We start from the raw sequence: 21,134 nt of genomic DNA, 5'->3' as shown, positions 1-21,134 counted from the left end.
CCACCCATCAGGAACCATCAGAGAGGACACATCTTCCTTCTTTTAGGATGTTAGTTTCTGGAATTATAGACAAAAAAAAATATTACTTTTCTTTCCTGTTCATCAGCCTGGAGTTGCTACACAGCCACCGTTAATTGCAAAACATAATCTAAAATGTCATTTCTAGGGGACTAAAAGCCGTGTCTTCTATTACTAAGAAGTAGGAGAGACTGGCTATCAGGCGACAGCATGGACCGTGCCCCAGAGGGCGGCAGGCAGCTCCTTTCCTGAAGGAGCATCAGTGACGTGCGCAGCACATCTAGCTTTAAAACACATTTCCAGTTAGATAAGTGAATGTATTAAATTAAGCGTGGTGGTGTGCCCTGTAGTCTCAGCGACTCCCGGAAACTGAACCAAGGCAGTTGCTTGAGCCCAAATGATCAAGACTGTCCAGTCATGAGACCCCACATCTTGAAAGTAATGTGTGAGATATTCCCCTACCATTAAGTCATCAGCTGTGCCCTGCCGCTTTAACCGTGGTGCTTCCAATCAGAAATGTAAGAAGACCAGGGGCTGCAGAGATAGCCCAGGGAGCAAAGTGTTTACTATGCAAGCGTGAGATCTTGAGTTTGAATCCCCAGTGCCCACTTAAAATGCCATGTGAGACCACACACATCTGTGACCCCAGAGCTGGGGAGTAGAGAGAAGCGGAGGCCTGGAACGGTCTGGCCTGCCATTGAGCCCAAACAGTGAGCACCAGGTTCCGTAAAAGATGTGCCCACTTCTCAAACTATGATAGAGTGCAATGTTAATCTGCAGTCCTTGCCTCTGTATGCAAGGATGCACACACACACACACAAAGGAGAATTTAAGAAAACTGATACTTTTATGCCACACACTTCGGCCCCTGTCTGCGCGCTATGCGCTAGACCCCAGTTCGCGAGCTTCGGGCAAGGGGCTGGAGGTTGAGGAAACACACGCAGAGACAGACCGACACACGGACCTCCAATCGCTGGTACAAAAGCCCTTCTTTAATAGCACCATGGAGGCTTAAATACCCTGCAGTCAATGGCCAACAGGTGAATATCCCATCCTCTGATCCTCTAGGCTAGGCACAGCTTCTACTAACTTCAATTAGAAGGTTCTAGCAGGGAAGAGCAGCTGAAGGCCAGGACTCATTAGTCCCAACACTTTTATTTCCCGGCCTACAGTGCAAAAATAAATTGCTATCTACATTGTTGGAGAGACATCGGATAAAACAACTTCAAATGCTTGTTCATTTGACCTATGTGTTTCTTCTCTTTAGATTTATTGTTAGGGTTCATAGATGCATAAATATTGGATCTTCATAATGTTGGTAAGGAGGGATGAGCTAAAACACAGACAGGAACCTAGGAACGGGAGAGATGGCCCAGTACTTAAGAACCGTCGCTGCCTTTGCAAAGGAACCAAGGGTACCGTTCCCAGTGCCTCCTTGGAAGCTCACATCTGTTTATAACTCCAGCTCCTGGGGATCCCACGTCCTCTTCTGGCCTCCATGGGCACCAGCACCCATGTGACATAATTTATACAGCTACACAGCTAAACATAAAATATTTTTTTTTAAAGGTTAGGAATCCACCAAACGGGCTCCCTTGCAGCTGTCAAAGTCAGTTGTCTAGCGGCACAGTAAGGGTGTGGAGGATAAAGCAAGACGCCTTGTGAAGCAGTCTGGTTATAATCATGTATGCACACGAGAGATTTACACGGCATTTGTATGTATATGCCCATACAAAGCACATAGGATGCTAGGAAGACATTAACAGCCATTACTTTTGTTTGCGCGAGTGAATTTTATTTTCTTATTTCTTCTTTTCTACATTCTGCTTCCTGTATTTACCAAAATCTTTTTAACAAACACGATGAATTTTATAATTGAATAAAATAACTGTCAGTTAAGAAAAGGCTGATATTTTGGGAGAAAGGCATCTGGCATAAACATCTTGTAAATGAAAGGGGAGAAGCTGAGCACACCCTGCACCAAACGCTGGGCTGGGGCCAGACAGGGGGAGGCTCGCCTGCCGCCTGTGCCGCATTTTTTTGAGAAATCAATTTTTCATCATAAAAGTGGGGATTGAAAGCTGTTCGGTGAATAGGTATAATTGCCATCCAAGAGGTGAAATTAGGGTACTAGTTGCCATAGAGACAGACAGTAGACATCACTTGTTCCCTTGTAAGCTAAGACAGGAAAATAAGCCATTTCGAGGGCAGTCAGCCCCAAGAGCTGGGTCCGCGTTGAGCCAGGATGGCTCCTGGGTTGTGGTCGGGCAGTGTCTGCCTCACATCCCGAGTGCCTGATGGTGTCATGTCCTTGCCATTTTACCTGATAAGCCTAAGTATTAATATTAGCCTTTCTCTCATCTCTGTTTTTAAAACGCGGCAGAGCTGGACTTATACAAAACTAAAATGGCTTATCACAAAAAACCAGAAATACTTAAATGAAGTCCAGTTATAATTCTCCATGGAAATGGCTTCTCATTTCGGTAGGAAATGGAGGGAAAATAACCTGCTCCAAATAGTGCAACCTGTACAGCCAGTTCGCTGCATCTTTTGATGGCGCTCAGGCTGAGGCGGGATGGCTGTGATGTCACTGGCCTTAAGGAAGGAAGTGTCATCGTCGCTCTGTGGAACTGTGTTCTCTCGGTGGGCATCTTGTTTGCCATTCACAAGGGTTTGTGTTTATTTGGAAAAGGTTTCCTGAGATACTGTCCAGACCCAGAGCAATAATGTTAAAAACATGGACTGGATCTTTCACAACGATCAAATTCTGTGGTGGCTTTGGATATAAATAAGTTGGAAAGTACTGACTGACGTCATCAGGGGCTCTGTGATCTAACACCTCCACAGCCTTTACTGCGCTCCTCACGCTCCCCCAGACCACACTGGTTCTACCTCCAGGCTGTCACGAACCACACTGCCTTTGTCCTTGGGATGTTCTTTCCTTTCCTGGAAAGTTGAACCTTATCTCGTCATTCTTAGCCAGTCATTTCCTGAGAGACCCTTCCCCAACTATTAACCCACCTGCCCCTCCATCTCCTAGGTGTTTCCCCACCACGTTTTATAAAACATGTTTTATTAAGAAAGCATCATTTATTGACTGTGTGCACTGCATCAATTCGCTTCCTCTTTTGACATACCTGTGTCTATGTCTTTAGTCATAGCATTATTCAAGGGACAAACACGTTTTAGGTGCCTTTTCTCTGCAGGGTAACGTGTGACATGCTAGGGTTTGGCCTTCCCAAGTAGGTGGCTCTAACGGGAAGGCAAAACTTACAACGAAGAGGGGGTGCACAGAGACACACAGCTGGGAATGACCAGTGGCTACTTTTTGTCACGAGGCAGACTCTAAAGACTAATGAGACTTCATGGGGACCTGCAGGGCACCTTCCGCACCTCAGCCACCCCCACCCTGGCTTCCCTGGCCCTTGGCAGAATTTTTTATTTTTATTTATTTATTTATTTATTTATTTATTTATTTTTGGTTTTTCGAGACAGGGTTTCTCTGTGGTTTTGGAGCCTGTCCTGGAACTAGCTCTTGTAGACCAGGCTGGTCTCGAACTCACAGAGATCCACCTGCCTCTGCCTCCCGAGTGCTGGGATTAAAGGCGTGCGCCACCACCGCCCGGCCAGAATTGTATTTGCAAATAGGAAAGGAAACAGCTTTAGGTTCTATTCTCTCTGGATGGCTGAGTGTCTACCCTTCTAATGTTTCACCAGCCTAATTTTTCATGCATAGTTAAGAAGCATTCGCTTAATATATTCGAACTTTTTATGGGTTTTAAATTAATATGGGAGCTCTTTTGGGTCATTTGTGTCCTGAACGCGCCATTCAGAGAGAGATTAGATATCGGGGACTCCAGCTGTAAAATGCCCACCAGAGCATTCTTCCAAGGTGACTTCTGGGCTGAATTATTTAACACTAGCCTAAAAGTTAACTAACTCAACTCTGGCAAGAGCAACAGAATTTCTGGTGGTGAAGATGCTGAGCACTCTAGCGAGCAGGCATTGAGGGTTAATCGTTTACTAAGTCAGTTGGGTTGTGATTTGGAAAGCAGGTTGTGCTGGCGCCAGAAGAAACACAGCAAGAAGGAATTAACTGCCATCTAATCGTATTTGGCAACTGAACTAGTGGAGAATATCACAATTAGGCTAAGAATAATGGGTTGGATTAACTATATTGTCTTGTTAGTGTTATTACCAAAAGAGAGCTTCAAGATGGAAAGATGTTGTCTGTAGTTTCCTAAAGTAGCAAGAAGCATCTCTCTCTCTCTCTCTCTCTCTCTCTCTCTCTCTCTCTCTGTCTCCCTTTTTCCACATACATGCACATGTGCATGCCCGCATGCACGCACACACACACACACACACACACACACACACACACACACACACACACACACAGGACTCTACGTGCTTGCAGAGGTCAGAAGAGCATGTTGGATCTGCTAGAGCTGGAGTTACAGAGGCTGTGAGCTGTCTGACTTGGGTGCTGGAATCCACATTTGAAGGAAGCAGCATGTACCCTTAATACTGACCCCTCTCTCCAGCTCCCCCCCCCTCCTCACAATATAATTTTGCTTATTGAAATTGAAGTTGAAATAAGTAAATAAATCAAAGGTATTCTTATCCCAACATTGTTTCATTATAAAGTTTGCGTAAATTTTTTATTAGTTTGAAAACCACAAAGTGCATTGGTTTGCACAGCTATAGAACTTGGGAAAATAGCCGTGGACTTGTGTGTGCTTGCTAGAGCTGGTTATTTCAGAACAATAAACTTAGTACATAGAGACCTCCCCACTCTCGGGGACAGCAATGCCTTCTGACACATTTTTAGGGTTTTTTTTTTTTTTTTTGATGAGATAATCACTGTCATCTGAAGGGGTAACCATTTCTTCTACTTGGTACCAGGTTCCTGACAACATTGGATATCAAGGCTGCATTGACAAACGGCAATTTCAGGGTGTTTATTTGGTCTGACACACGTATGTCCTCATTTGACCTCGTGTGCCTTGCTTCTCAAATTCTTGGAACGCTTTGGTGAAAGGCAGTGCAGTAGTCAAATTGGCCTGGCAATTGCAGAGAGGTTTCATGTGATGGTTAATTGTGATTGTCAGTCTGACTGGAGTAAGGAAGACTCAGGGCAGGAATGGGGTTCAACTTGGGATCTATCTGTAAGGATTTTTTTTTCAACAAAGATTAATTAAAGGTAACAATCCCTTGTGGGTGAGTGGTGTTATTCCATAAGCCCAAACTGAATCAAAAAGGGAGAACAAAAATGCTGGCTCATGCCAACACCCCCTCTTTGGGCTTTTCTGGTCTCTCAGCAGGGGTGCAAGCTTCCTCACAGTCCCTTCCATGACAGGCCATCCTCCTCCACACTAGCCAAACCCAAACAACCAGAGCAGTTCATAAAATCTCCTCACGTGGTGTTTTTTATGAATGAGATGGATTGTAATAGGAGCTGAGCCAACACTGATATTTCAAGCAACTTCTCAAGATTTGTTGATAGCTGCTTTGGAAACAGAAGAACGGGAATGGCACAATGTCCCTTTCTGAAGAAAGCAGGCACGGCAGTGGGACTGTCACCAGAAGGGAGGAGACACGGACGGTCCTTTGGTCTGCTGTGCTCAGGTTCCTGCACCATCATAAGTCAGGCTGGGGAATGTGGCTCATGGCCAGCCCCGGTTCAGGGACATCGTTGCCAACACGGGAGGTGTCATGGGCTTCTGGGCATCTCAGAGGTGTTCTGAGTTTTATATTTGATGATATTTCCTGGAGAGTTGGCCATCTTCACAGGATTGAATGCTAAAAGAGAGAGAGAGAGACGCCAGTCTACAAAAGATGCTTGTATGTGTCCCATTTATCAGAAAGCACTGAAAGCTAAGAACGGTCCTTGTCTAGTCAGGAAACCCAGATGTAGCAGCAAGCCCATCTTCAAACGTGCTGAGTTCGAGAGCGCTCGACTCTGACTTTCAACAATTCAAACAGCTGACCAACCAGGGAGCTGAGACCTGGTTTTGGACGAGAAGGAAAGGCAGTAGGTAGATAGATGTTAAGGGGAGAGCACAGAAATAGACCCGAATAGCTTCTTGAATTGTCCCAAGCTGTAACCTGTCCAGAGTTCTCGCTCCTTTCTTAAAAAGTAGGGACGTGGGTAAAAGCTGCTCTAGCGAGATTGCTCAGGAGGAGGACTCTTTCTCGTGACTGGCGTGTGTCATGGATGGAGTCTGTTTGGAAGGAGACGCAGCCATGGCAAACTTGATTCTCGTGATGCCTTCATGATGGATGACATCGTGAAGGACGAAGGGACAGTCCCCAACTTGTGCTTGTGGTATAAACTCAACCTTTAACACGGATTGCAGCGTAATTTGTAATCTGGGCTGTGCTGCTCCCAATACCTGTATTCTAGGTACCTGTTTCTCTAACCTTTATGTGAGCCAGCTTTCAGATCAGTTTTTGTTGTTGTTGTTTGTTTGTTTTTCTTTGCCTACAAAGAGGCATTGCCACGATAAACTATTCTTAAAGTGGCTCTGAAAAGAAAGTTACATGTTATTCTGAATTTCAGTGGAATTCCAGACAGAACTGATGTCTGTGGGGTTTTTTGAGTCGTGACAGGATGAAAACTTACTATCCACTCGGTTCAGCTTCTCTGTCAAATCTAGGAGACACAATCTCACAGCAGGATTCCTGTTCCTCTGGCCCTTACGATATTTCCGCCCCCTCTCCTGTGATAGTTCCTGAGTGTTATATGTAGAAACTGGGTTATAGGTATGTCACCTGGGGGTGGGCACCAGTTTCTCTCTGTTTTGACCGGCAGCAGCTTGCTGCAATGGTCTTCTGCTACAGATAGAAACCTCTTTGTTGAGGGGTGAGATCTACACTGCTCAGGCAGGGCCTGAGCACAGGATGTGCAGGCCGGACTGTGCCCAGAGGTTGTATACACAGCAAGTGGGTAAGGTCAGGAGACAAAAGGGGTCTTGGCTACCATGGGTGGTGAGCACCCAGCAGTCAGCAACAGTGGGAAGCAGTTGTGACAGCCAAACCCACGGAAGTAAGAGACAGCTATTTCTGGCCCTTAGGACTCTTCTGCATCTGCGGCTGTCTGGAGCTGCTGCCTGGCAGAGAGGAAGTTGGGAAACCAGAGCCCAGCAGGGAGGGAACCATGGAGGGTCAGTTAGCTCTACTGAACCCTCTGCATCCCTGCCTCCCACTCGGCTCCTTGTTGGCACTCGGCTACTTGTTGGCAGCTCCCTTGCAAGGGTGATCTCAAGAGAAGTTAGAAGGCAGGAGAGCATTGTGTGCTGCTGCTCCCAGTCCTCAGTCTCCCTCTCCTGAGCCCTCCCCTGAGCCTGAGTGGGAAGGGCAAGCAGAGTACTCAGCACAAATCGTACTTAGCGATGGCGAGAATATTCTCATCGTAAGCTGTATGTGCAGGCTAATGCATTAGCCTAGACATACTCAGATGCATCAGAAGTAGAAGCAGGTGTAGCATTTCCCGGTGTTCTGAGTGTGCCTGGCAGATCTGACGGAGCTGTCGTTGTTGTTCAGCTCACACTGTGCCTGGGGAAGTAATCACGGCGAGTGTCGAGCAAGTGGCTGTTTACCTGAGCTTGTGAGGTTGCTTTCGCTTCCTCTGTTGGAGCCCACGCAGTGTAGAACAATAAAATAGAAACGGAGCCACTTTCCCACTCCCCTCTGCAGTCCTTTGCAGGTTGAGATACCCTGGAAGAGACACTGGAGTGGCGACCGTCTTTCAGCTTCTTCCCAGCACGAAGTTCATTTCTTTCCTCGCGATACCCTGGCAACCATATTGGGAACGCAGGGCTTTAATTCAGCAAGGCAGCCCAATCAATCGTTCCAGATAAAACAAAGGTTAAAAATCAATCTTGTTTCATCTCACACATCAGATATCTATGTAGTACACCCCACTTCGTGCCATAGGGACTATGAACCTCCTGCCTTGAAAACCACGATTGTGGACCACTGAGATTGATGAGGGAGGCAAGTCAGCTACGAAGCAGCAGTGATGGGTACAGGATGTTTGATGTCTTTAGGAAGGGATAATGATCCTGAGAAGAGAGATTACCAGTGAGGAGAAAGAGAACGGAGACCAGGCTGTTTCCCAGAGGTGTGGAAATGGGAAAGGAAATGGGAACCCTAGGAGGAGGATGGTAAGTTGTGTTAACCGCTGAGCTGTGAAGATTGAGAACTGGGTGGGGGAAACAGATGCTGACCAGGGCTAGCTAACGTCTGACAGGCACAGTAAGTCCTACCCAGAGTCAAAGCGCTGAATGCCCGCTGCCTTGCTGGGGGATGAGGGCGGCTCTTGCAATGTTTCCTTAGCGGCGTTGTTGGAAACGTTTAAGTTAAGAGATGACGAGACTAGAGAGAGGTAGGATCTATAAATGGCAGATAAGGGGATCGTTAGAGAGGGGTCTCCTGGAGATGTGGGGAGAAATGGTAACGGCCGTCTGGAGAGAAGAGTCAGAGATGGAGAAGAGGACTCTTCCATCTTAGCTGTCCCAGAGGCAGTGGCATTATCAGATGCATGAAATGTCCTCTTGTCAACACAAAGGGAAGGGGATCTTTAGGAAAAAAAAAAAAAAAACCCAGCCACAAATCAATAGACAGGGATTCTTACTAGAGAATGGCGCTACATTTTCTTGTTTGAGTGTACGACCCGCACAGATGCAAGTCATCTCAGTTAGGATACTAGTGAAGGAACTTATTGGTCATCTTCTTTAAAGGCTTCGCCCCTCCAAAGAACAGATTAAATCTGGTTGTAATGAGTCATGTGCCTGGCCTTGTGTGTGTCTGTGGGTTAAAGTAGGTACACTCCTGTGTGTGAGCCTGCGCCCTCTCAGGTGGGCGTGACGGGGACAGGCAAAATCAAAGAAGTGGCAAGCCCAAAGTGGAAACAGGCTGCATGCCAGGAATGGGGATTCTACGTTTAGCGTCATCCTTAATTAATTCCATTCCATTGGTCAGGAGTTCTAACCTTATAGTTTCCGTGTCTACAAAACAGAGGGCGTGACCTGTGATGACCACGATTCCGTAAGCTTTAAAACCCATCCATATTTTAAAAGTCTGAAATGGATTAGGTGGATTTCCGTTACTATAGCAGATACCTGAGATCAATTTATAAAGAGAAGTGGCCCAGCGGGACTCCCAACTTTAGAGGTTCTGGGGCACGGGGGAGGCGGACACATTGATCACTGGTCTCTAGGCGAGTGCTGCCTGGCAATAGCCGGGGTACTTGGCAGAGTCAACCATTTACCTCATGGCTGGAAGGGAAAGAGAGGAAGGATGCCATCCCACAGCCCCATTGAAGATAGTACTCCAGTGTCCTGAAGACATCCCAGGAGGCTTCCCCCACCTGCTGTGAACACCTTCCTGGAGATTCAGCCTTTAATACACAGGCCTTGGGGCACAGTTAAGATCCAGACAGCAGCAGTGACATGCTTCAGGCTATGCTAAATGTGGGGTTTGTCCAACCTCCATGAGTGTTTCTCTTGCCGGAATCTTCTCTCCTCTTCTTTCTTGCTATTTAGCCCTGGCTGGTATGAAACTTACTGCGTCGTCCTGATTGATCTTTGCTAGGTAAACAGGCTGGCTTTGAACTTGTGGTCGCTCTCTTGACCCTGCTCTCCACAGGCTGTGGTCAGAGGCATGGACCCCTCCACTGGACACCGTTCCTTGGAAATGGAAGGTGTCAATGCCAACCAGCAGTTTGATTCAGTCTAAACCTTCACAGGTCTTATGGTGTTGATTACTAATTTATAACTTGTATTCATTTATTCAACAATTATTATTTTGTACCCATTGCTTGTCTGGTATGTTACCCAGCTGGGGCCATCGTAAGAAAGGCGACTCCGGCCTCAGTGCCTGGATGAGCACTGGGGCAGAGATTTCCCCACCTCTCCCCATCTTTCATGACGGCCCCTTGCTCCTGTATGTCTTTGGAGAGCCTCTCTATGCATTGTCTTCCCAACGAGTCAGGTCAAGGGTTTCTAACAACTGCTGTTTGATGGTTTTTTGTGACAGATGATTCAAGAGAGCCGGGTTGTCATAGAAACGGCTGACACCATCCAGGAAAAGATTGTCCAGTGTCAGAAAGCAGGTAATATTGTTTTCTACTTTGTTTAGAAACCACAACGACAAGCCAGGTCTTAAAATTAAACTCTTTTGCGGCAGCCTTTATAGTTTAAGTTATACTCGGAGAGCCTAGGTGATGGCGGGTGATATTTGTGTTTAGGAGGGTGGTGTTCAAAGATGCCAAGAGATTAGGGTTTATGAATAAGCCCTCTGGTTGCGATCCTCTAAGAGCCTCCACTGCTAGCGGAGAAACTGTGGTTTCCTGTGCCTCTTTAAAGCCCACTTCGTAGTTAGGATTGGAACCACAGTCCTATTTCCTTCTGAGTTTTTGCCCTTCTTCCTCGTTCTCATGTTAGATTCGTACTTTCTGTAGGGATAGGAGGGGTCACGTGACTGTGAGCATCCACCTGGGTTTGTTTGTGCCCCCTTTCATCTATACCACAGAGCTTGTGTTTCTTGGATCCAGGGACTCCTCCGTCCACAGGGATGAGGAGGAGGAGAGACAGGGCAGACCTAGCAGCTGCTCTCCCCTGTTCTTATGTTTGAAGTACAAGCCCTGTCTTACCCGGTCTTCATGGCGGACTGAGCATGATGTCCGGTTTACAGAAGGGACATGTGAGAGGCTGGGGACTCATCCGAGGTCTCAGTGTCAACCCAGAACAGAGTGGACTCCTGGACACAGGCTAGCAAATCAGTGCTATTTACTAGGCTGGCCGGCAAGCGACCTTAGATGTTTTAATTGATGGGAAACCCGAAGATCAAAATTCCCAATGCATACAGGACCTCCGTCCCGACTCTGCAAGCTTTGTATGCCTTGACCCATTTGATCGTCACCATGGTCCCACTCAATGGCACCCACTCCCACCCTTTCACCGTGAGGAGAGCGAAGCCCTGAGAGGCTCCGGGCTAGCTCAGACTCAGACAATTACTGTGTGGGTGAACTGTGCTCCTCCTGGCTCTCATTGGCTGTGTCTGGTTTACGAGCACCAGTTAAGCCAATGAGGTTTTAGGCTACAGTAAGAAAAGCCGGCCAGAACAAGAACAAGAGCCAATCCTTACCCAGTGTGAGCTGCTGGAAGGCCGGAGACGACCCTGTCTGTTCTGAGATGCAGCTGTCTGCATCACTCAGATTCAGAAAGTTGGCTGGTCCAGCGGCCCCGCCTGGATGCCATCCTCAAGAATGAATCACCAATAAGTAGACACGAGTTAGAACGCTCATTGTGGGGCAGAGAGGATCCAAGCGGATTTAATTCAGCATCTTTCTTTAGACATATAAAGGGCCGGACTGCGGCTAAGACTTCAGACCTCCTTGGTCTGGGGCCAGCTAGTGCCGAGGGCTAGAAGTTCTGGGAAAGGAGACCTTGGCTCAGCATCAGTTCCATCCCTCCAAAGACGGAACAAATTGTCCATAAGAGAATGTGATTCTCATCCTGAAGTTCCGAGGACAAAGGCAGCAAGAACGGATGACGGTGGTGCTGTTGATGGCATTCGAGCTTGAGCGAACGGTGGACCGGAGAGCGCACGGAAGGCCGCTCCCAAATGTGAAACACAAGGGTGCTCCCAAGATTGCTGTCTTTGAAAGGCTTTTTATTTGGGGTCGAATCGGCTAACTGCCGTTTTACCTGTAGGGATGCCATGGCCTGCTTTAGAGCCACGCAGCCGGCCCATTAACAAACGCAAGAGCCGTGTTGTTCACTCACGTGAGGTTATCTCTGCACCCCACACCCTTCCGTACAAAAACCAGGAAAGGACAGATGAGGTCAGGAGCATCTGCCAGGAGGTTTACTTCTCATTTCCTCCGGTGTTTATCTGTGCATCTGGGCCGCTGAATGTGACATTTAGCTCCTGATTCGCTTACTCTTAGACGCCTTCCCCGTGGGATCTAAATGACAAAACAGAAAGAATTCAAGGCTTTAGATATTATGAGAGGAAACAGGAATGTGAGTTTATAGTTTGTTGGCAATATTTTCATGATAAATACACACATTTTCCTCATATTCTTCATGTGTATTCTGTCCAAAGGGATGGAGTTCCACGAAGAACTTCATAATCTGGGGGCCAAGGAAGGCTTGAAAGGAAGGAAGCTCAACAAGGCCATCGAGAGCTTCGCTTGGAACATTACTGTGTTGAAGGTACAGCTCCCTCGCTGCCCCTTCCCCTTCATTTCTCTCCTCTGCTCTCCAGGGCGGAGAGAAGCATCGTCAGCTAAACATGGTGATTTGAATTTTGAGCCGGAGGGGGCTGATCGCCAGGTTCAGCTCTAAGTAATGGGGATGCAAAGCCTAGGCAGAACTTGCTTTGATTTTTCTTAGTAGGGAAACGCGGTTCATGATGGAGGTTGAGGGGAGTACATGAGTGAGACCTGATCTTAATGCCGCGTGCATGTGTGCATGTGTGTGCACACGCACGCGCTTACACGAACCCTTCTACAAGTCAGTATGGCTGTTCCCATTAGTGTAAAGTCGTGCCTGATGAGGCTGGGAGGACTCTAACATAAGACAGCTGGAACAGCCTTAGACTATGGAATTTCTGGGGCCTCTTAGGATCTTTGTTTTCAGAATATTCTCTATAAATGCATTTCTCTTGAAAATGGAAGTCAGTTCCTTGAGATTCTAATGTGCTTTCTGCGGCAAATCGACTTCCGAGTTGGAAGGGAAGATGCCATGTTTCATGTTTTCTTACGTAAAAGGAGAAACAACTTAGGTGATTAGGAAAACTTGCTCAGGAATTGTGCTGGGGAAATGACAACCATAAACAAAAATCGATGGTTGTTCATACTTAGAGCATGCCTGCTGTGTCCAGTGCCATTTAATGGTAGCTACATGGAATAATAATTTAGTGCAACCCTCATAGCTGTCAGTATTCTTGTACAGATGAGGAGATGGAGGCATTGGGGTCCCTTAGCTTTTAGTGGTCCAGCTGAAGTTTGAACCCAGCTGTCTTTAGCCGGCTCGACAGAGCTGCTGCCTAGCTCTCTGGAAGTTTGGAGTGAGCCACAGGATATATTCACATCTCTAAAGAGTCAGCCCGTAAATGCTTATGAGCTCTTACTGTGTGAGATGTGTGGCGGGCATTGGCCAAACACAGATGATGTAGGAGTTGTAGACTTAGGCCTCATTGAGTTAGCAGCCTGAGGCTGTGGCACAGAGGGGCACCATTTGTCCGAGGGGTGGGCTTGGGCTGCAGTCTTCAAAGAAGAGCAACTAGAACTTTAACACGAGATTCTTAAGTCTTTTCCACTTGGGAAACTTTTCCCTGAGAAATTTTTATGCATCCCCAGGTATATAAGTATATGAAATGCCATACAAATCATTTGCTGGTAATAAATATAAAGATGTTTATCTTAAAATCATTATGAAATATATAATGGTACCATTTATTAAAGATAAAATCAAGCGTTCGTACTAATCAGATGGGTGTCCTTATTTGCCCTTACATAGAGAATTAAATCTTGGCTGAGCATCTTCAATGTTTCTGATATTTTGATTTTATTATCAACATTGCTAAGGCAGGCACATTGTTTTGTGTACAAAGACAGAAGCGTGATTAGGGTCATTTCAGAAGCTGTGAAACGCCATTCTGATCTCAAGCTATAATTCACGTAATGATTGTTTTATGAGCCCAAGTTATCAATGCAAACAGCAATTTTAAAAATCAATAGTTCTCAAACAAAACAATCCAAAAGTCTTTGCTATCTATGTGCTGAAGGAAGACAAGCAGAAACAGCGGTCTCTGTTTTCACTACTTAGACCGTCCAGTTTCCATAAGGATGGAACATTTTGTACATGCAGTGAAAACAATGTACAATGTTGAATAGTCTCAATGAAAGGCTGATGTCTTTAGGTGGTATTTCCATGATGTGAGCATGTGTGTTGTGTGTTCAGCACTGAGGCTGCCCTGAGGTCAGGCGACACAGCTGTGTGCTGCTGGAAACACGCGCAGTTCATGTGTGTTTGAGGCTCCGAGTACTTTAGTTCATTGTTGTTTGTTGTGCATTGCCCACATACCGTCATGTAGCCTTACATAACATTGTGTTCCAAAGTCGAACAAATTGGGACCGATGGCATTACACAGAATTTAGTATAAACCCCTTTGGAAAAGCAGATGCTTCTTTGGGCTTGTTGAAGGACCAACCATCAAGACAGGTGCTCAGAGATGTGAAGGTCAGGAATATCTCACCTGGGCTTCCAGGGCTAGCCTGCCAAGGGTAGATGAGCATATAATTACTAGTGGTTATAGTGCACACTTAATGACTCAGCATTTGAGACCAGCACTCATAGCTAGGTACACACACACGTATATATACACACATATGTATGTATATGGTATGCACATATCTGTAGCATATGTGATACATGAGTGATAGATATGTATGTACATATATATGTATATACATACACACACACACACACACACACACATAAATCCTTCATTGTCCTTCACCAGGTCTGCAGTCTGGTAACATCACTTTTCACCTTGATAGAATCTCTATATCTTATAGATGAAGAAATTGAGACCGAGGCAGGTATACATTTATCATTGAGTCACATAGCTAGTAAATGGCTGAGTGGAGATTTTTAATTGGCTGCCCATAATCTTGACTGTTACCCTGAACTACCGACTATAAAGCTCCATCCATGTCCCCAGCCAGCCTCGTGCAGGGATGAGCACATGTGTGCGTAGGCTGCTGGCTAGCAGTGAGGTTTCAGTGTCTCTGAGCATGGGAATATTGCCTATGTCTGTACAGAGCCAATTCTCAACGTACAGACCTAGTATCGCGTTTTTGTTGTTCCCCTCCACTTTCCAGGCGAGACTTTTCCTCTCAGAGCAGGCTCTCTATTTTTACTTTTCTCTTGTTGCTAACTTCCAGCTAGTGCCCACTTGGTTTTCTGAGGTTTCCTTGGATGTTTGTTTGCTTTAATGACAGGAGCTGATTTCTGGATGTGACTGAGCAAATATTGAGTAAATCTCTCCCAAGACAGATCTTTGAAAACAGAATTGATCTTCCGTAATTACAGCTTGTTCCCTGGCTGTTAGCATTGCAGGCTGGGCTCAGAATCCTAAGCAACGGTAGAGGAGCTTTCCAAATGTCAATTATTTCATTGGAAATATTTTAGTATGTCTGTCATCGGCTTTAGGCAGCTTATTAATCACGTGACCATTATCCTAGAGCTAAAAATGTTGCCTCTAAGGGATTCGGATTATTGGATAAGAGAATGAAGCTGGGCTCTGGCCCTGCAGGAGTTGCTTTCCCATTGGGTCTGCTCCGAGAAGGACTCTTTCCCATTGGGTCTGCTCCGAGAAGGACTCTTTCCCATTGGGTCTGCTCCGAGAAGGACTCTTTCCCATTGGGTCTGCTCCGAGAAGGACTCTTTCCCATTGGGTCTGCTCTGAGAAAGACTCTTTCCCTTCCTTGGAAACCTTCCTTTGCCCTGGAGTCCACACTCAGAGTTATTAGTTGCTGATGGGTCTCCAGTCTTGATATTAATTCTCTAAGTTTTAATAAATGATTGTTTTATATTTGAGTTCATTTCAGTTTTTTTTACTTGGTAGATTAGTAATAAGCACCTCGGCAAGACATAATCATAGCATCTATCAATAGTGGGCGGGGCTCAGCTTTAAGATTCCTTGATGCCTACTGCTAAGCGTCCCTTACACGCCTGTAGGTCAGGTACTCTCCAGTATCTCGGGGTAGAGTGGGGATTTATCAATACCAGTTAAAGAGGTATGTTCATGTTTCTAAGGGCATTTAGTGCCGGTATAATTACCAAGTCAGAGCAAAACAGGGACAAATGAGAACTGTGCCCAGTGAGTCGTCAACATGGGGCTGACATGGGTTGGGACACTGGCTTTGGAGAACCTTGACCTCGGACTGAAATACACACTCTTCAGTTTGTTTTCTGCATTTCCGCTTGTGATAAATTTAATAGCAAATGATAAGAAAGGTAAATAAAAATGTATAGAGAGTAGGTAAATTTGGTTTGGGATCTGGTGAGAGCCCCTTATCTGATTCCAAGGTGGCATCTGGCTGTTGCGTCCTCTGGCAGGGTAATAACTGGCTGTGTCCGATGGCAGGCAGGCAGGAAGGACAGAAAGTTACGTCGAGTCTCCCTAAACCCTTTCACCAGGCTCTGATCCTGTCCATGAGAGTGACGTCCTCATGACCTAATCAGCTCCTAAAGCCCCACGTCTTAATGTTGTTGTCGTGTCAGGAATCAAGCTGTCGGCATCAATTTCGAGGCGAGATGCGCACTCTAAGCACAACCCATTGGTTAATAGCGGGACATTAAACTCTCGCAATAGGGGCTTTTCTGCCGTTCCTTAAGATTCCCTCAAGAAAAATACGGTTTTACGGATGGAGCCAACATACTGTTTTGGAAAAGTCCTTTCTCTTTAATTAATTGATTAATTAATTATTTTTTTAATAAAACCATCTTTTCTCAGCAGCCCGGCCTCACAAAAGTTCTTATCTTGGATGGGAACAGTTTGCTATGCGGGCAGAGGCGGTTAAAAGCCTGGGCTCCATCCAGAGTGATCTGACTCTCGAGCTGTGAAAATGACTTCCCCAAACTCACGTCAGTCACCTCGCTCACACGGAATTCATAGACTCTTACACGCGATCTGGGGTGAGCTTCCCAGTGCCTATCTTCTCGTCACTGTGGTTGTTGCCGGCCTGTGTGTTTAGTTCAAGGAGCTAAATTTCATGATATTTTCATTTTAAAACCTTTCATTTTAAACCTTTTAATCAGGCTGGCAAGGATAAAGTCGAGCTGCCTAAAACTAAGACAGATATTATAATACCAAAGAAAATCAGCAACAGGTGATCACTCAAGAATCGGGGAGAAGGAAAGGGCCAGAAAGGGGCTGCGTTTTTAGCCATAAATTACAATGGCTTCTGGTTGATTGACAGAAAGGAAATAAAAATGAACTAAACTATAGCCTTGTTAGTAGGGTCTCGTATTATGGATTTAATTTTGCTGAATAGATTTCTGTCTTATATTTTGATGTGTGTCATTGTGTACCATCAAATGGGCCTATTTTATAGATTTCAGTTAAGGAAGTGTGACTCATCTTCCCGCCAGCTTCCTGGTGTCGTCACTGCAAGCTCCTGAGTGGTCCTCACAGAATCATCACTGGGAAGGGTAGGCGCTGCTGTCTCTCCTCCCTTCAACGTGGGGACTCGGTTCCTAACTCACACAGATCCCCTCACTTAGTCCCAGGATTTCAGGCCCCTAAAGCTCTAGGGATTCTTGATGCATAAGAAACTACATGGACGTTGGTATCGTAATACACTTCTTAACACGCATGAAGGTTTCCGTCATTGTTGAGAAGTAAGAGGAGGGAACCAAGATGGTAGGGTGATGGGAAAAGAAACCAGAGGAGAGGAGTGGATTTATCTCTAGAAGATTGAGTGGGGATAAGAGGAGGGTTATAGGTACTTTAAATCACTTCATAAAATACTGTATGTATGTATGCCTGTATATGTGTGTATGTATGTATGCTTGTATATATGTGTATGTCTGTATGCCTGTATATATGTGTATGTATGCTTGTATATATGTGTATGTATGTATGCCTGTATATATGTGTATGTATGTATTCCTGTATATATATGTATGTATGTATGCATGTATGAATCAATGTAATGGATGTTAGACAGGGGAGGGTTACATGGTTCCTCCTGTTTGAGAGCTGGTGCCTGATCCACTGAGCCATCTCCCCTGCCCCGATAGCCACCACTTCTTCTTCTTTGATATTTTTTGAGCTCTACATTTTTCTCTGTTCCCCTCCCTGCCTCTCCCCTCCCTCCTTCAACCCTTCCCCAAGGTTCCCATGCTCCCAGTTTACTCAGGAGATCTTGTCTTTTTCTACTTTCCATGTAGTAAGTCCACGTAAGACTCTCTTAGTGTCCGCATTGTTGTCTAAGTTCTCTGGGATTGTCAGCCGCCACTTCTTGAGGAAAAATAAGCAGCTTCAGAGCAGCGTCTCAAACATAAGCTTTCACAAGTCATGTTTGCCTTGGCATCTCTTCCTCAGGCCCACCCTTCCACAGTTACAGTTCCGCCTCTCAGAGCCCTGAGCTGCCCGCTATTACTCAAGCTCTTAGAGCAGAATCCTGGGATCTTTTTTCCTTTGAATAGCAGATCTGAGCTGATTTACAAATGAGAGAAGAGCAAGCTTCCCAAGCGTTCCTCTGCAGGCTCATGAGAAGAAAGGAGCCTTCTTCGGATTACAGTTGACGAGCCTTTAAGTCACTGGCCTTGACAGGTGAACATTAAGAGGGTTTAAATAAAGCTTTGAATTCCACCATGTCTGAAGGAAACATTTTCCCAATGGTGCATGCAGAATGAAGCCTCGGGCCCCAAGTTCCTTTCTGCCTTATCTAGGATTATCTAAGAGTTTAGACACATGGGAGGCCAGATGATATATACCCCAGGGCCATGAGTCCTACATTTGCAAGTTGCCTCAAATGCAACAAGAACTGTCAAATTCTCTCACCCCTTTTGGGGCTGTTTTTTTTTTTTTTTCTTTTTTTCCTGAAACAAGATCATTCTTTATGGCTGCTAAGATCCCTGCAACATTTTATATTTTACAATAACATAAAAACTTCCTTTTGAATCCTTTTCTACAGTACAGCTCCATTTCCTTTCTTAAATACTTTGGACATCACTAAATTAATCGATTGTGTAAATCTCTCTACTTTTAAATTCTTTCTTTTACATGGGGCAGCTGCCATCTTCTTTCCCACAGCGCTATAAGGCACTAGAATAATCATTAAGTAGTCTACCGTTGACGGTCTTCCATTGTGGCCCCCTATTTTGGCTGTCCCAGATAGCACTTTCTAAGGGGGAGCCTGGTCTGCAGTTGTCGCTCAACCTCACAGGAAATTTTCCTCAAACAAAACAATGTGTGTCCCTCGACAAGACTGAACTGCACCGAGGACACGCAGGTGACATCGTAGTGGTTGTTATAGCTGAAGTCAGCATGCATCTCACAACCTGTTTGTATCCTGGCAGTACAGATAGCAGTGAGCTAAACCTTATGGACCAAGCACTCTATAGTGAAGACAAACTGTTCAGAACAGAACACAGGAGCAACTACTGCTGCAGAATGCTTCTGCCTATCCAGTCACGGGTACTAGCCACCTCGCCGCTCAAAGATTTACCCACCAGCCTAAATAGTTTGAGATCTTACAGGTCAAATGGGGTTGATGGCTCAGAGAAGCAATGCTGTGTACTGTTCTGTATCTCTGGGCTACATTTACTTAAATTCTTTTCATTTTAAATAAAATTATGTTTTTATTTTGAAATTCACCAGTTCTAAAGGCGTTGTCTGAGTTTTGGTGGTTGTGGGGTCTGTCCCGTTAGAAACTGTTAGTGACCACAGCTGAGCTTTGACGCCTGAGGCTTGAGTTAATCTGGGAGGCAGCCTCACCTGGCAAGTCTGAGACTTGAGTGATCTCAGCCTGCTGCCTCTTAAAGCATGCCCCTGACCACGAGGAAGTAGGTGGGCAGTAGGAGAGAATTGTAGCTGGAGACCGCTTAATTACAACACTGCTTGGCCTGTTAGCTCAGGCTTCTTATTAACTAACTCTTACACTAACCCACTTCTATTAATCTGTGTATCAGCATGAGGTTGTGGCTTACTGGTAAGGGTGCGGGGTCTGTCTTCTTTAGCAACTATATGGCGTCTCCTTGACTCTGCCTACTCTTTCTCTATATCTCTTCCAGCCTGGCTATATTCTGCCCTGCTATAGGCCAAAGGAGCTTCTTTATTAACCAATGGTAATAAAACATATTCATAACATACGGAGGGGAATTCCACACCGTCTCTCCTTTTCTGTCTAAATAAAAAGGAAAGTTTTAACTTTAACATGGTAAAATTATACATACAAAACAATTTTCAAGTAAGAATTATAGTTGCAATATTTAGTCCATTTACGTTTGACAAATTAAAGAAAATACTCTATCATCTATCCTATCTTTGAGAGTCTAAAATTTTATATCTAATTTATTGTTTATAATAACTAAGGAAAACTATAACTATCTGTCTTTAACTTCTCAAAGACCTCAGAAGGATATAATATTATCTAAGTTAACAAGAAATGCATTGTAAGCAATTTCTAAAACTCTAGAATTGACAGAGACATCTCGTTGTCTGGACAGTCACCCAAAGTTCTTCTGTAACATTGGGGCATCCATCTTCGGCCTACAGGTCCATAGTGTCTGGAAAACGTTTCCATGAAGCAGGAAATATGGAGATCTGCTCTGCATTGTCCCGACAAAGTTCATCAGTTGCTTTCTTCTGTGTCCTGTAGAATGTCTGGCAGTTTCTTTCATGAAGCAGGCACCCTGAAGGACCACCCCATAGTCTGGAAAGTTCAGCAGTCACTTTTCTGTGTGTCCTGCATGTCCAGTTCATACAGCATAACATCAAGCAGTCCAGGCAAGAGCAGTTTCTTGCCCAAATGGCTAGGAAACTCTATAAGGAGCCTCTTTGATGCCCATCACCCTCTTATAGTAGATTGGTGCTGCCAAAAACAGACTTGTCTCACTGTTGAGGAAAGTCTAAGTTCTTAAAACATTTTAAATGCCATATTCTGTAGGTCTTTGAAGTGCTGAAAATTATCTAACTGAAATATATCTCTGTATATCTAGAAAACCTAACTAACATGACTACAAGTTTGACTATTATAAATGACTATTAATCTGTATTTTTTAATTTTACGTTGCAATTTTAAGTGAGCTGCACAAACACAATACCTTAAATAAGAGTAGAAATACTTACACACAGTGTAACAAAATCGACCTTAAATTTGTATTAATAGACCATGATCCGTAGTAATGCAATGCATTCATTTCTGTATCATATCCCCCTTTAAATGAAAACAAACATATATAAACATTATTTTGGAAATTTGGGCATTGTTTTCTCTAAAATGCTTCCTGCTGCTTGTTGGGCAAGCATTTTTAGGGTTCACAGAGACCTTTCAGGGGTCTTCTTCCATCAAACCACATTAGCCT

At 45.0% G+C, this 21,134-nt stretch overlaps 1 protein-coding gene across 1 annotated transcript in view; it reads left to right on the top strand.

The window, feature by feature from the left end:
- The window catches only part of Plcl1 (phospholipase C like 1 (inactive)), a 266,470-nt gene that overhangs the window by 213,928 nt on the left and 31,408 nt on the right, over positions 1-21,134 (top strand). The window contains exons 4-5 of the mRNA XM_057758602.1: positions 10,060-10,135; positions 12,133-12,242. Coding sequence (XP_057614585.1) covers positions 10,060-10,135; positions 12,133-12,242 — 186 coding nt within the window. The remainder of the gene's footprint in view (positions 1-10,059; positions 10,136-12,132; positions 12,243-21,134) is intronic.

This window comes from Chionomys nivalis, chromosome 26 (genome assembly GCF_950005125.1).
Source record: "Chionomys nivalis chromosome 26, mChiNiv1.1, whole genome shotgun sequence".
NCBI lineage: Eukaryota > Metazoa > Chordata > Mammalia > Rodentia > Cricetidae > Chionomys > Chionomys nivalis.
The sequence above is the reverse complement of the archived record's forward strand: the minus strand, read 5'-3'. Positions and strand labels throughout refer to the sequence as shown.